Source organism: Lissotriton helveticus, chromosome 10 (assembly GCF_964261635.1).
Source record: "Lissotriton helveticus chromosome 10, aLisHel1.1, whole genome shotgun sequence".
NCBI classification, from domain to species: Eukaryota; Metazoa; Chordata; class Amphibia; order Caudata; family Salamandridae; genus Lissotriton; species Lissotriton helveticus.
In genome coordinates, this window is record NC_136071.1 from 1188238297 (window position 1) to 1188255201 (window position 16905).

The window sequence follows — 16905 nt, forward strand, 5'->3', positions numbered from 1 at the left end:
GCTGATACTAGTGGCAGTGTGAGAAGCTGCCAATGGTGGCAGAGTGAGTGGCTGCCAATGGTGGGAGTGTGAGAGCCTGGCACTGGTGGCAGTGTGAGAAGCTGGCATGGGCGGGCAGTGGCTGAAGCTGGCACTGGTGGCAGTGTGAGAGACTGACACTGGTGGCAGAGTAAGAGGCTGGTACTGGTGGTAGAGTGAGCGGCAGGCACTGGTGGCAGAGTGAGCAGCAGGCACTGGTGGCAGAGTGAGAGGCTGGCACTGGTGGCAGAGTAAGAGGCTGGTACTGGTGGTAGAGTGAGCGGCAGGCACTGGTGGCAGAGTGAGCAGCAGGCACTGGTGGCAGAGTGAGCAGCAGGCACTGGTGGCAGAGTGAGAGGCTGGCACTGGTGGCAGAGTAAGAGGCTGGTACTGGTGGTAGAGTGAGCGGCAGGCACTGGTGGCAGAGTGAGCGGCAGGCACTGGTGGGAAGTGGGAGGATCAGGCACTGATGGCACAGTGTGAGACTGGCACTGGTGGGATGTGGGAGTAGCTGATATGTCTTAAGGAGCAGAGCCCTGCGGGGTATGCTGTCTCTGGGGCCCCCACCCCCACCCTTGTTCCGGGCCTGGCTCTGACTGAAGAGAAACAATGTTAGTTGAAACATTGTTTCTCTTCAGTCAGCGGGAGGGGCTCAGAGCAGGCTGCAGCCTGCACCTGCTTTAGAGGGAGAGAGGCTTGCTTCAGCGCAAGCCTCTCTCACAGCTCTCACCGAAGAGCTGAGAGGTCCGGGCCCCCTTCATTTACTGAAGAGAGTGGGCCCCCCCCCCCCGCGCTGCAGGGGCTGTGGGGGCGGTTGTTACGCCCCTGCAATCAGGCTATCTGCCGCCTCCACAGATCGTATGTTACGCATTTTGGTTATTCAACATAACACAGAGCATTGCTGGTAATTTTAGTTGAGCCTTAGCCCCCAGGCTATTTAACTCCCCCATCCTTTTCCCCAGCTCTCATTGCTTCTGATCTGATATTAAACGTCTGGTTCTGAAGTGTATAAGGGCCATTTTTTAGAGCAGCAAGCAGAATAGTCTCTTTAACTTAGTATGATAGAAAATTGACCAAAAGTTTCCTTGGCTTTTGACGCTGCAAGTTCCTCTTGAAAGGATCCCTGTGGACCCGCTGGATCTCCAGGTCAAGTTAATGTCCGGTCTTTCTTTTAAGGCTGTCTCCATTAATAATTATACCACAAAAGTCTTAATATTTGGTCCTTCCTCTGCTTTGGGTATATTGATGAACCGCAGGTTATTCCTACGGGAATGGTTTTCAATCCGCTCCATGTCGTCTCTAAGGTTAGCATTTTCTTTGAGCAGAGCCTCTACTTCTTTTGAGTTTTTGGTTACATCATTCCGCATTGAGCTGTCTTCCACTTTCAGTTGCCCTGTCCGGGCGACCACATCATATAATTTTTGCCCCAGCACTGAGCAAGAGGCCTGAATGTCAACTTGATTTGCCTCTGATGTTTCAAATCGCGTTTTGAGTTCAGCTTGGTTTGCCTCTGATGGTTCAAATCACGTTTTAAGTTCGTCCCGAAGGCTCATAAGAATGGATGCCAATGGCGTATCTAGATTGGGCCGAATAACTGTAGAAGGCTCAACTTGTGGGGGGCAACTTAATGGAGTTGACACATTCTCTTGCTCTTGTTCCATTCCAGATTGGTCGTACACCTCATGAGTGGCCAGCGCACTAAACATATTTTGAGTGGTGATCAGAAAAAGAGTCTTGTCGTCCTGTTTACTCCCTGTTTTATACCCCCTTAATCCTCCTTCACTAATGCTACATTCTGGCATACTGGGGTCAGTTCCACTTATATCACCTATCTCCACTTCAGTGTGTGGCATTGACGGCTCCCCTGAACTTATATTCCCAACTACCACTTTCTCTCCTGAGGCCATCCCGTGAGTTAGGACTTTATAATAGGATCTTAAAGACGGGGTGACTTTAGGTAGTGTAGGGGAGATTTTTTTTCTCGCCCCCGTGGGCTCCTCTGTTGCAGTTGTGATGCTTTTTTTCCCCTGACCACTCTTAGGGGGATAATGCTGGCAGAACTGTCTCCCGGGGTTCTATTGGCAGAAAAAGTAGAACCGTCACTTACCCCGTTAACGCCTAGCGTACCAAAGGCTCGCTCACGCAGAGCTTATCTTGATACCTTCTCACCAACCTTCTCTGCCGTGCAGTTAACCTTCTCCATATGGGAGTTCCCCCTCCGGCATGGACACTGTATGATTTTTAGAGTTCTCAGACCCCCTCCATTGGACTGCGGCACCCCTCTGCAACATGCACCCTGTGATACACTCCTCCACTCCGTGCACACCGCACTCCGACTGGGGCTGACTTTACCAACGCTGCCCTGCAACACGCACGTGGCTCTAGCATGCCGGAACAGCCCCGGTACTCGCAAACCATGCCAATTCTCTCACTCCCCCGGCGCTGGATCCAGGGCAGCTCTCAGGTATTCTTTTAATCATTCTCCATCGGGAAACTTCTGTTTTTGACTGCATTGCTGACAACTCTATTCTCAATACAGACGGGTGGAGCGGAGGGATGAGGGGTGGGGGGGAGTCCGTTACATGCGCCCTCCTCTCCCGGCATCCCGCAACCATTTACCTTGCGCCGCCATGTTCCCCTGTGGTCCCGGAATTTATTTATTTATTTATTTATTTATTTTTGAAATTTGTTAAGCGTGAACGTTTACCCGGGGGCGTCTTGGCGCTAAGAACTTAACTCGTGTCTCTTCCCATGTGTTTGCTGCATGATTTACTGGGCAAATAGCCAAGTCTTCACATCTTTCCGAAAAGAGTAAAGGGAGTGGCTTTGTCTGATTGAAAGCGGGAGGGAATTCCACAGTCTGGGTGCCGTGACTGAGAAACGTCTGTCACCCCAGGTGACAGTCTTAGTGCGAGGCACCATTAATTGGTGCAAGGTCGTGGATCTTAATTGCCTTGCCGGAAGATAGAGTTGGAATTGACTCCTAAGAAACTGCGGACCTAGATGATGCAGTGCTTTAAACACCAGACATAATGTTTTGAATTGTATACGCTTTTTTATTGGTAGCCAGTGGTAATTCCGAATAATGTGGGCAATAGAATTGAATTTGGGTGTTTTGGATAATACTCTCGCTGCTGCATTTTGAATTGATTGCATTTTGTTAACAACCCGAACTTGAGCATTGGCGAGGATGCCATTGCAGTAGTCGAGTGAGGATAGTACCAGAGTGCTAACCAAAGTTTTGCCTGCACTATCAGGCAGGAACGCTATAATTTTTTTAATCAGTTTTAACTTGTAAAAAGCTGTAGCTGCTGTCTGGTTAGCATGAGCAGAGAAGTTGAGATGTTCATCAAACATAACTCCCAAATTTCTGACCTTCGAATCAGGGTTAGGCAGGGTTCCAAATGATGCAGGCCACCAGACAGAAGACCAGCGAGGGGAAAGTTTTCCGAAGATAACCACCTCGGTCTTCTCGGAGTTCAATTTCAAGCAGCTTGAGGACATCCATTCTCCTATTGCTTGCATACCCTGCTACAAATGCTCCGCCACCTCTTCCCCGTTGTTGTTAATGGCGAGGGCTAGCTGGGTGTCATCAGCATAAGAGGTAAGGCCCATCCCATATTGCTTGATGACTCTAGCTAGGTCTGACACATAGATATTGAATAGTGTGGGACTCAGGGATGAGCCTTGGGGGACCCCGCAAGGTAATGACAGCTCAGCTGATGGAAATGGCCCTAGCATAACTGTCTGAGTTCTGCCGGACAAAAAAGATGCTAGTAGGCTTATGGCTCCCGATTGAAGGCCCATCCTTCCGACACGGTCGATCAGAATGGAATGATGTCATCGGCGGCTTTAATGAGGGCGGTTTCCGTTCCATTGTATTTTCGGAAGCCAAACTGGGTATTGTCCAACAGTTGATGTTCCTTCAGGTACTCAGACAGCTGCTGGTTTATAGCTTTCTCGGCTACCTTGGCCAAGAACGGGAGACTGGCTATTGGTCTAAAACTTTTCGGCTCATCCATGGCCAAATGCTGCTTTTTTAAAAGCGGCTTTACGAGAGTGTTCTTCAGAACTTTGGGATAGCTCCCTGAGTTAAACATACTATTACAAAGTTGCGTAACTATAGGAACTATTAAGTCCAACACAGGTTGAAGAACTTTAGGGGGACAAGGGTCTAAGGCCGATCCTGTTTTTATGGATTTAATGATATCCATGGTTTGTTGCTCAGTTATTTCTTTAAATTGGGAGAGAGGACTATCAGATGGTGTGAAACAAGTAGGAAGTATGGAAGGATCCTCCTTGGCAGCAAAGGCTATATAGATGTCATTAACTTTGGTATAAAAGAAGTCAGCTAGTGCATCACAAAATAGTTGAGACGGGGGCGGAGCCAGATCAGGGGTGTTCCCGGCTAATTGTTTAACGACCTCATATAGTTGTTTATTTGAGTTTTTTGCAGTCTCAATTTGGGTGCTAAAATAATTTCTTTTCGCCTCGGTGATCATTTTTTTATAGTTCGCCAAAGAAGCCTTGTAACGAGACTTGTTTTCTGCATCATAGAGTTTATGCCAGGCCCTCTCCCTGTTCCTACAAATTTGTTTTTGCGTTCTTAACAATTCCGAAAACCATGGAGCGGACGGAGTTGATCTGTTTCTGGATATGATTTTTTGGGGTACCAGTTGTTTTATGGCATTGCCTAGCCAGTCAGTATATTGGCTCATGGCATGGAATTAGCTGGGTAAATCCACCCTTACCTGTTTGATTTTTTACGGATGTTTGATTACGTGTGTTTTTGATGTTTTATCTTGTATGAAATGCTTTTAATGTATTTTTTACAATATGACGAAATTAAAAAAATATATAAAAAAAGATTCTTCTTACTGGAGTGGCAGTAGAGGTTGTTAGAGGAATTATCTTGAAGATTTGTGGTAGAAACTAGGCGTGGGCAGTGAATTCCGTTACGTTTGCCGAATTTGGGTAATTTGGGCAATTTTGCGTGCTGCGGAGAATGTGGAATTGCCCAAAATTCCGCAATCCGCTGCTTTGCGGAATTTTTTGCTTGTTCGCGCTTTCAAAATGCGTGTTTGTGAGATATGTCCCCCAAGCACGCAAACAGCATTCAACAAGAGAAAAGCATCGAGAACGGGCGGAACAAGCAATTCCGCGTGTTCACGAATTTCTGCATGCTCGCAGAGATTTTTTACCGTTTCCCGGAACTTGTGTAGTGTGACTACGAAAATTCCGCCCACCCCTAGGAAACCCAGTCGGAAGGGCTTCCGAAATTCATTGAGAATTATGCCTGTAACAACAAATCATTTGTAAACCTCAGTCACCATGTGTCGATTTATATTGATATATGTATTCGTTTTTTGTACTCTCTGAGAAGTTTCTCATTATAAATGTACGTATTGAAAAATCTACACCTGTCTTAAATCATCTGTGACAGAGTCATCCAAGTTGGAATAAGCCAATTCAATTTTGAATAACTCAATGTGAAGTTTTGGATAAAGCTTACAATCATTGTTTGCTTATTAGATATTAAACTGTGCGAAAGTAAGAAAATCCATTGTAGGCACATTTACCTGCTAATACACTGATTGCCCAAGCCTCCAAGGGTTTATTGGGTCTCCCACTCTTTCTTGTACTACTTCTAGAAAGTGGCCATTTCCCTGCTCTAAAACTCCTTGTGTGCCTTTTAGTTTGATTCCATCCCACACTGGAGGCTTGGTGAGCACATTCCTGCATACCACAGTGACAGCTATAAACATTGGGCATGAAATGGGAATGACAGACCTCTGACATTTGAGGGCCTAGCTGAATATATTGGAGAAAGAGGTTCTGACACTTGGCCTCTGGAGCCACATCATGGCCCCACTAAAGATTAGGATCTGCATTCCATGGTCTAATGACAGACAGGACTGAAATTTAGGTGAGACATCTTTGGTCCGAAGGGAAACCTTCTGAACCACCTCCAACTTCAAAGGCACACTCCAGTATAACTACTGTTGCCGTACTTCAGCAGGTCAGACATACACTTGTCAAGACATGGGACCAGAGAACCTGGAACTACGTTGTGCTCACTGCCAGAGAAATGTGTTGAGCACAAGGAGGATTATGCCATTAAACGGAGACCACGCGCCCTTCCTTAATAGTGCCTGGCTTGGGATGACAACCAGTTGCTGTGTGGCACCCTGAAGTTTGCTCTCCAAGGGCTTGTTTGCTTGCCCTCTGTTCTCTTGCGGAGGTGTCAGGAACATCAAAGACATCCCACAAGGGACCCACACCATCTACCCGTGACACCTGGAGAGATGTGCCCTCTTAAGTGCCCACAGCGTCTGCTGAATAGAAACTGATAGCGCAGTGTGAACGTGGAACTAAGAATTGTGGATGGAGACCGGATTGCCTGGTGCATAGCCCCAAAACATTGCCCTCATCTAAGGAGTCGGGGGCCTCAACAAGTATAAGTGTGTTGTTGGTGGTGAGCAGATTCACTGGTTGTAGAATCCAGAGTGGCCCGCTTTGTCGATAGTGCTGCATCTCTCTCGTGCGAAACGCCGACTGCATGCTTATTGCTTGCTGTGTCAGATTAATGGGGTGCGACGCTCAGAGTTTAGGGTGTACCCGCAGTAGTACTGCATTCTACTTTGTGTGGCACTGCTGAGCCTGCATCTCTGTATTTGACCAGAATTGCCGAGTGAGACCAGTATCAATGTGTAGCCAATACAAGAAGGGGCCCCCCTGAGAATGATGTAGGGCAAACCAGCAGGGGGAAAAACCAGTTACAATCAAAGGAATGGCTGCCCTATAAGTTTAAATTAATGGCTAAAAATGAGTCCAGAGATTTCAGATGCGCAATAGTGAGCTCACTACATTTCAAGGCTGCCCCACATCATGAACAGAACAGGAGATAGGAAGATACAAACCTAGTTTTATTTATTTTCTTTTTTCAAAGAATATGTTTTTTACTTTTTTATTTTAGTTACATCATAAAAAAACATTTCATATGACAAGACTTCAATCATAAAAACAACCGCACATTACCCTAACGTCATTCATTCAAACACAACAGAGTCACCAAACTAACATATCCTCATACAAGCCATTCAACACATCCAACTCATAACAGCCAATACATCATAATCCAAACAGATCCAACAGTTGTAAACTGAAGATGTCCTGCATTATCCTCTCAGCAAAATGCCGGAGACCCAAGGTGGTAATATCAGGACGGAGAGTGGAAGCGCCAACGCGCGTTTCGGTGCCAGGCCCGATCTACGGCCGCACCTTCATCAGTATTTACAACAAGGGGTGGTGATGGACAGAGTCTCTGAATTAAGCAGAGTACTCTCACCCAGTCAAGAGATCAGGGCTAGATCCAACACCGTTAGCTTGTCTCCTTTCTGGTGAAGAATTGGCTTGGTAGTTTGGTCTGCCCTGTTCCCATGATGCACTGGGCCAGGGACAGACTAATTTGCATATAGCCAGGTTCTGAGCTGGGATGGGGCAGTGAGATAAATAACGGTGATGGATCAAGCCCTGATCTTTGGACTGGGTAAGAGTGGTCTGCTTAATTCAGACACTCTGTTCATCACCACCCCCTTTTCTGTATCGTTTTTGGCCACTATAGGTGTGGCAGGGTATACTCAGACATGAGTCCCTTTCTCACTGCTCCATCAGGATTCAAGCAAGCCGGGCCGAAGAGGCTGAAATGCCAGAAACCGGTCCCCGGTAGCTTGTCTCCTTTCTGGTGAAGAATTGGCTTGGTAGTTTGGTCTGCCCTGTTCCCATGATGCACTGGGCCAGGGACAGACTAATTTGCATATAGCCAGGTTCTGAGCTGGGATGGGGCAGTGAGATAAATAACGGTGATGGATCAAGCCCTGATCTTTGGACTGGGTAAGAGTGGTCTGCTTAATTCAGACACTCTGTTCATCACCACCCCCTTTTCTGTATCGTTTTTGGCCACTATAGGTGTGGCAGGGTATACTCAGACATGAGTCCCTTTCTCACTGCTCCATCAGGATTCAAGCAAGCCGGGCCGAAGAGGCTGAAATGCCAGAAACCGGTCCCCGGTAGCTTGTCTCCTTTCTGGTGAAGAATTGGCTTGGTAGTTTGGTCTGCCCTGTTCCCATGATGCACTGGGCCAGGGACAGACTAATTTGCATATAGCCAGGTTCTGAGCTGGGATGGGGCAGTGAGATAAATAACGGTGATGGATCAAGCCCTGATCTTTGGACTGGGTAAGAGTGGTCTGCTTAATTCAGACACTCTGTTCATCACCACCCCCTTTTCTGTATCGTTTTTGGCCACTATAGGTGTGGCAGGGTATACTCAGACATGAGTCCCTTTCTCACTGCTCCATCAGGATTCAAGCAAGCCGGGCCGAAGAGGCTGAAATGCCAGAAACCGGTCCCCGGTAGCTTGTCTCCTTTCTGGTGAAGAATTGGCTTGGTAGTTTGGTCTGCCCTGTTCCCATGATGCACTGGGCCAGGGACAGACTAATTTGCATATAGCCAGGTTCTGAGCTGGGATGGGGCAGTGAGATAAATAACGGTGATGGATCAAGCCCTGATCTTTGGACTGGGTAAGAGTGGTCTGCTTAATTCAGACACTCTGTTCATCACCACCCCCTTTTCTGTATCGTTTTTGGCCACTATAGGTGTGGCAGGGTATACTCAGACATGAGTCCCTTTCTCACTGCTCCATCAGGATTCAAGCAAGCCGGGCCGAAGAGGCTGAAATGCCAGAAACCGGTCCCCGGTAGCTTGTCTCCTTTCTGGTGAAGAATTGGCTTGGTAGTTTGGTCTGCCCTGTTCCCATGATGCACTGGGCCAGGGACAGACTAATTTGCATATAGCCAGGTTCTGAGCTGGGATGGGGCAGTGAGATAAATAACGGTGATGGATCAAGCCCTGATCTTTGGACTGGGTAAGAGTGGTCTGCTTAATTCAGACACTCTGTTCATCACCACCCCCTTTTCTGTATCGTTTTTGGCCACTATAGGTGTGGCAGGGTATACTCAGACATGAGTCCCTTTCTCACTGCTCCATCAGGATTCAAGCAAGCCGGGCCGAAGAGGCTGAAATGCCAGAAACCGGTCCCCGGTAGCTTGTCTCCTTTCTGGTGAAGAATTGGCTTGGTAGTTTGGTCTGCCCTGTTCCCATGATGCACTGGGCCAGGGACAGACTAATTTGCATATAGCCAGGTTCTGAGCTGGGATGGGGCAGTGAGATAAATAACGGTGATGGATCAAGCCCTGATCTTTGGACTGGGTAAGAGTGGTCTGCTTAATTCAGACACTCTGTTCATCACCACCCCCTTTTCTGTATCGTTTTTGGCCACTATAGGTGTGGCAGGGTATACTCAGACATGAGTCCCTTTCTCACTGCTCCATCAGGATTCAAGCAAGCCGGGCCGAAGAGGCTGAAATGCCAGAAACCGGTCCCCGGTAGCTTGTCTCCTTTCTGGTGAAGAATTGGCTTGGTAGTTTGGTCTGCCCTGTTCCCATGATGCACTGGGCCAGGGACAGACTAATTTGCATATAGCCAGGTTCTGAGCTGGGATGGGGCAGTGAGATAAATAACGGTGATGGATCAAGCCCTGATCTTTGGACTGGGTAAGAGTGGTCTGCTTAATTCAGACACTCTGTTCATCACCACCCCCTTTTCTGTATCGTTTTTGGCCACTATAGGTGTGGCAGGGTATACTCAGACATGAGTCCCTTTCTCACTGCTCCATCAGGATTCAAGCAAGCCGGGCCGAAGAGGCTGAAATGCCAGAAACCGGTCCCCGGTAGCTTGTCTCCTTTCTGGTGAAGAATTGGCTTGGTAGTTTGGTCTGCCCTGTTCCCATGATGCACTGGGCCAGGGACAGACTAATTTGCATATAGCCAGGTTCTGAGCTGGGATGGGGCAGTGAGATAAATAACGGTGATGGATCAAGCCCTGATCTTTGGACTGGGTAAGAGTGGTCTGCTTAATTCAGACACTCTGTTCATCACCACCCCCTTTTCTGTATCGTTTTTGGCCACTATAGGTGTGGCAGGGTATACTCAGACATGAGTCCCTTTCTCACTGCTCCATCAGGATTCAAGCAAGCCGGGCCGAAGAGGCTGAAATGCCAGAAACCGGTCCCCGGTAGCTTGTCTCCTTTCTGGTGAAGAATTGGCTTGGTAGTTTGGTCTGCCCTGTTCCCATGATGCACTGGGCCAGGGACAGACTAATTTGCATATAGCCAGGTTCTGAGCTGGGATGGGGCAGTGAGATAAATAACGGTGATGGATCAAGCCCTGATCTTTGGACTGGGTAAGAGTGGTCTGCTTAATTCAGACACTCTGTTCATCACCACCCCCTTTTCTGTATCGTTTTTGGCCACTATAGGTGTGGCAGGGTATACTCAGACATGAGTCCCTTTCTCACTGCTCCATCAGGATTCAAGCAAGCCGGGCCGAAGAGGCTGAAATGCCAGAAACCGGTCCCCGGTAGCTTGTCTCCTTTCTGGTGAAGAATTGGCTTGGTAGTTTGGTCTGCCCTGTTCCCATGATGCACTGGGCCAGGGACAGACTAATTTGCATATAGCCAGGTTCTGAGCTGGGATGGGGCAGTGAGATAAATAACGGTGATGGATCAAGCCCTGATCTTTGGACTGGGTAAGAGTGGTCTGCTTAATTCAGACACTCTGTTCATCACCACCCCCTTTTCTGTATCGTTTTTGGCCACTATAGGTGTGGCAGGGTATACTCAGACATGAGTCCCTTTCTCACTGCTCCATCAGGATTCAAGCAAGCCGGGCCGAAGAGGCTGAAATGCCAGAAACCGGTCCCCGGTAGCTTGTCTCCTTTCTGGTGAAGAATTGGCTTGGTAGTTTGGTCTGCCCTGTTCCCATGATGCACTGGGCCAGGGACAGACTAATTTGCATATAGCCAGGTTCTGAGCTGGGATGGGGCAGTGAGATAAATAACGGTGATGGATCAAGCCCTGATCTTTGGACTGGGTAAGAGTGGTCTGCTTAATTCAGACACTCTGTTCATCACCACCCCCTTTTCTGTATCGTTTTTGGCCACTATAGGTGTGGCAGGGTATACTCAGACATGAGTCCCTTTCTCACTGCTCCATCAGGATTCAAGCAAGCCGGGCCGAAGAGGCTGAAATGCCAGAAACCGGTCCCCGGTAGCTTGTCTCCTTTCTGGTGAAGAATTGGCTTGGTAGTTTGGTCTGCCCTGTTCCCATGATGCACTGGGCCAGGGACAGACTAATTTGCATATAGCCAGGTTCTGAGCTGGGATGGGGCAGTGAGATAAATAACGGTGATGGATCAAGCCCTGATCTTTGGACTGGGTAAGAGTGGTCTGCTTAATTCAGACACTCTGTTCATCACCACCCCCTTTTCTGTATCGTTTTTGGCCACTATAGGTGTGGCAGGGTATACTCAGACATGAGTCCCTTTCTCACTGCTCCATCAGGATTCAAGCAAGCCGGGCCGAAGAGGCTGAAATGCCAGAAACCGGTCCCCGGTAGCTTGTCTCCTTTCTGGTGAAGAATTGGCTTGGTAGTTTGGTCTGCCCTGTTCCCATGATGCACTGGGCCAGGGACAGACTAATTTGCATATAGCCAGGTTCTGAGCTGGGATGGGGCAGTGAGATAAATAACGGTGATGGATCAAGCCCTGATCTTTGGACTGGGTAAGAGTGGTCTGCTTAATTCAGACACTCTGTTCATCACCACCCCCTTTTCTGTATCGTTTTTGGCCACTATAGGTGTGGCAGGGTATACTCAGACATGAGTCCCTTTCTCACTGCTCCATCAGGATTCAAGCAAGCCGGGCCGAAGAGGCTGAAATGCCAGAAACCGGTCCCCGGTAGCTTGTCTCCTTTCTGGTGAAGAATTGGCTTGGTAGTTTGGTCTGCCCTGTTCCCATGATGCACTGGGCCAGGGACAGACTAATTTGCATATAGCCAGGTTCTGAGCTGGGATGGGGCAGTGAGATAAATAACGGTGATGGATCAAGCCCTGATCTTTGGACTGGGTAAGAGTGGTCTGCTTAATTCAGACACTCTGTTCATCACCACCCCCTTTTCTGTATCGTTTTTGGCCACTATAGGTGTGGCAGGGTATACTCAGACATGAGTCCCTTTCTCACTGCTCCATCAGGATTCAAGCAAGCCGGGCCGAAGAGGCTGAAATGCCAGAAACCGGTCCCCGGTAGCTTGTCTCCTTTCTGGTGAAGAATTGGCTTGGTAGTTTGGTCTGCCCTGTTCCCATGATGCACTGGGCCAGGGACAGACTAATTTGCATATAGCCAGGTTCTGAGCTGGGATGGGGCAGTGAGATAAATAACGGTGATGGATCAAGCCCTGATCTTTGGACTGGGTAAGAGTGGTCTGCTTAATTCAGACACTCTGTTCATCACCACCCCCTTTTCTGTATCGCACCTTCATCAGGGCACACACACGAAGGGAAATGAGGGGGCAGACAAAATCAGAAGGTGGGCAATCTATGGTGGACAAGAAAACATTGTGTTGTAATTATGCGATTACAGAAGAATTTTTTATCAGAGTTTAAAACTTTAAACATTAACACAAACTCTTGTCTCCGACTTGCATGGCTGTTCGCAACCAGGAGATGACTATGTGAAAAACTAAAGTGTAGGGTTTTTAGGCTACTTAATTGCTCAAGGGAGAGAAAAAAAGAATTGTGGTAAATTTCCAGACCACTGTCAACCTCCATATCGAGTATGGACCTGAGAGGAACTCACTGCATTTCACTTAGCGGCATTCCATGAAGTTACATAAAACTCTGTTAGATTCTTTGGGATTCCACAAGAAAATGCATGCTGTACAGAGATTTACTGCCGGTAGCATGTCCCTCGCTGAAAATCAGAATGAACAACACAATGTGGAATGCAAGCGCATTGTAATTTTATTTTATTCAGCTTACTCCTGCTATTTTCTCCTGGCTCTGACCTGCTCATATTTTTTGGTGAGGCAGAGTTGGCTGTGCTCATCTTTCGGGTGCAGTGCCACCTTCCCTCAATGTAGGCAGCAGGCCCAAGAAGGATTGAGCCGTGCAGGATTATCAGGTTCTCTGAGGGTGAGTGCGGCACTGTATGCACGGCACCAAAGGCCTCATGCGCACCTAGCAGCAGCTGACACACAACTTGGCGGACATCCTGACAGGGAACAAGACCTGCTCGACCTGCTAGGCATCCACAAAAAGTGATGCTACGGCAGCGCAAGGGGCTTACAAATATGCCCTACAATGCTTAGACTAACTTTAAAACTTTTTCCACCTTATATGCGTGCAGTACAGTGCAGCACGCAGGCAAAGTTGGAAAAGAAGAGAGAAATAAAAGCATTTCTCAGTGATAGCGCCTGGTTGAGGTGAGCTCTATTTTTTGATGCAAATCCTGTCTACTTTTTTAGTAAATATGGTTTCGCATTAAAAAACCATCGGTGGTAGCAAGGGAATGCCCAAGCATCCCCCATAGAATGGCCACGTGACACTAAGTAATGTAAAGCAGCGCTATGCTTTGCGCTACTTTCAAGTGATTTTCCAGCGCAAAACAAGCTTTGCGCTGGAAAGTAAATTATTAAAAAATGATTTTGCATTAATTTGCGTCACTTTTGTGAATGCAAACATGGCCCAAAATCTTAGTAAATATACCCTCTCCCCCTACCCCCGAGATGGCAGAGCATGAGAATGCCGCAGGGAAGAGGGAAGAGTTTCTTGTTAGAGAAACAACACTACATCACAACATTGGGCAGATCTGGAGGAAAATGCTAAATCTAATGGCATGTGATGTATTAAACTATGGAGCAGATATGCCGTTTTAAAAAGAAACTCATTCTCAGATGTGATTGAGATAGATAAATACTCATATATTGTCCGGGTATCAAGTAATGCAAATTGTCTGAACATGTTTGATCTATGTCACTGTGAAGTAGTAATAGACTTCTGTTCCTGTAGTGAGAAAGCATGTTGGACCTAAAGGGATTTGTTGCATCTTCACAAACTGCAGCAAACACCTTGACTTGAAACATTCAGCCCTCCCTGTAATAGCTCATGTCTATGTCTTCCTCAGGTCAGCTATGGTGCTATGGATCCAACCTGCAATGATGGGCATCAGGTCCCATCCTTTTACCACACTGTCCACAATGAGATCCACAAGTCACTCGTCATCCACCAGTGATGCGTGTTAGTAGATGGTGGTGCAATATGTCTAATAGCTCATGGTTATGCCTTCCAGCTATCGAGCCATGGATCCAATCTTCAATGTCAGGCATTGGTTCCCATCTTTTTATCGCACTGTCCTCAATGAGATCCACAAGCCACGCACCATCGTCCAGTGATGCATGTTAGTGGACTGCGGCACTATATGTCTAATAGCTCATGTCTATGTCTTCCTCAGGTCAGCTATGGAGCCATGGATCCAATCTTCAATGACAGACATCGGTTTCTATCCTTTTACCGCACTGTCCCCAATGAGATCTACGAGACGCGCGCCATCGCCCGGCTGCTCAAGCACTTTGGCTGGACCTGGGTTGGGATCCTGACATCAGAGGATGAGAGCGGCAGGAGGGCTGGTGAGGAGCTGGAGAGAGACATCACCAACAGTGGGGGTTGTGTGGCCTTCTTACAAAGACTCCGCAAGCCCCCTTACACCGGGTGGAATGAGATGAGGCAAATAGCTGAAACAATGAGTGGTTATTCTGTCAATGTGGTGATAGTTCACTGTTCGAGAGCTTACATGGATCCATTCCTCATTTGGTCCTTGAAAGAACTGCCTGCCAAAGTTTGGATCGCTTCTGCAATCTCATCACATTTGAAAGATTTTATTTATCACCTTGGAGGGAATCTTTTCAATGGCTCACTAGAAATTTCCATTCCTAAGGGACAGATTCCTGGACTGACAGATTTCCTATACAGTGTGAAACCTTTAAATTTCTCAGACTATTCCATATTTGTGGAGTTTTGGGTGATAACATTCAGGTGCGCTCCTGCTTTGCCGGATGGAACTTTTGCCTACGAATCCTTTTTCCCTCGTTGTAAAGGGAACGAGACGATGCGAATGTTGGACCTCTTTAGATATGATGCTTACAATTTCTACATTACATACAGTGTTTACACTGCGGTCTACGCAGCTGCTCACGCTTTACACAACATGATCTCAGCCAAAGCCAACTCAGGACATTCCTCAGTTAGTGAAAGTCTGAGCAAGGACTTCCAACCATGGCAGGTAGGAGAGGCACTTTTCTATTTCTAAATATATATCGCAACCAAATATTGTTAGACTCAAATAGTGCACTTTTAATGCACTTCCCCAAGAGATAAACTAATTTACGTAATTGACATTTGGCACCCTGCAGCCTGTCACATTGAAGTCACTTCTTGAGGTCCTCGTGCCATCTACCCCTGCAACCATTCTCCTGTCCAGCTTCCCCCCAGTCCATTATTCTCTGCTACCTTAGGTTTGTGCCTCATCTGCTCATTTTCTGCTCGCTTTCTGCCTTCTTTTCTGGTCACTTTCTGCTCCTTTTTCTGCCTTCTATGTTACCTCTCTCTGCAAGTTCTGCCTGTGATTTTGCCTCTGTCTGTTTTTTTCTGACCTTTATTTTGTCTTGTTGTTCTTGTTTCTAACTTTTATTTGGCCTCATTCTGCTTGTTTCTGACCTTTATTTTTCTTTCTGCTCGTTGCTGACCTTTATTTTTCCTCTTTCTTCTCGAGGCAGGCATAAAGTTTAAGAAAAGTTTTTATTTCTCAAACTTTGTTCAGCTTTGCATGTCTGCTGCACTGTACAACACAAACTTCAAAAGAGTGTTCAACTTGGCAAAGCACAGTATAAACTGTGCTTGACATTAGGCAAACACCCTCAAGAGTGTGCGAGTGTGCACACACCCTCAGGAGTGTGCGAGTGTGCACACACCCTCAGGAGTGTGCGAGTGTGCACACACCCTCAGGAGTGTGCGGGTGTGCACATTGAATTACAGTACCACATGGAGAGAGGAGCAGCACCACGCCTTAGTACATTTGGTGCAGTTCTGCTCCCTATCTTCAACGCAATGAAACGCAGCAAATGTGGTTGCTGGACTGGATGCACGAAAACATAGCGAATCTACTCCTTCCAGTCCAGTCAGTGGGTAGATATACTTCTATGGCCTTCTATTCCTGAATATTGTATGGAATCTTAAAATTGTGATTTTTTTTTTAAATGTTGGTAATTTAGTGGTCAATTTATGAAAATGTCACGCAGCGCAGTAAATCACCTTGCTGGGCAGCATGACAGGGAAAGGGCAGGAATGTACCATATTGAACACAATACAGCACATTCCTGCCTTTTCCTCTGGTGCCATTTTGGCCGCCTAGTGCAAATGATGGCCCTCTTGACCCTTGGTGCATGGGTGCCTGCATTGCATGCAGGATGGTCTTTGCGCAAGAAAGAACACCTTCCTGCACACAAACAATCCTGAGAGGCACATTCCTCCATCTTCTTCTATCTATGTTTGCAAATGCAGCAAACATAGAAAGAGTAAGTAATGAGGAGAACTAAAGATATTTATCCTCGTTACACCTCTCCTGGAGAGGCGTATCTTTTTGGCGCATTCCCAGGTTTACCAGTTCTACTAAATCTGACAATGTGTCAAAAACCGTTAGCGTTGTGTGGTTAATCCATGCAATGCGTATGGAACGCCTTCTCAGGGCAGAGTCGGGCAACGCAGCGATTTGTACTGCGTTACATTACTCCAGATTTTGGAGCCGCTCAGGTCCATGCAAAGTGGCTTGTGTGGCTTCATAAATCTAACTTAAGGTTTGCGCCGCTCTTGCACCACGGTCTGTGTTAGAAGAGCGATGCAAACCAGCTAGTAAATCGGCCCATTATTTTAGTCTTACAAA

The 16905-nt window shown here is 47.2% G+C and overlaps 1 protein-coding gene across 1 annotated transcript in view; it reads left to right on the forward strand.

Annotated features, from left to right (window-relative positions):
- Nucleotides 1–2404: 2404 nt before the first annotated feature.
- Nucleotides 2405–16905, forward strand: part of LOC144784205 (vomeronasal type-2 receptor 26-like) — a 145477-nt gene continuing 130976 nt past the window's right edge. The window contains exons 1-2 of the mRNA XM_078662862.1: nucleotides 2405–2482; nucleotides 14422–15249. Coding sequence (XP_078518988.1) covers nucleotides 2405–2482; nucleotides 14422–15249 — 906 coding nt within the window. The remainder of the gene's footprint in view (nucleotides 2483–14421; nucleotides 15250–16905) is intronic.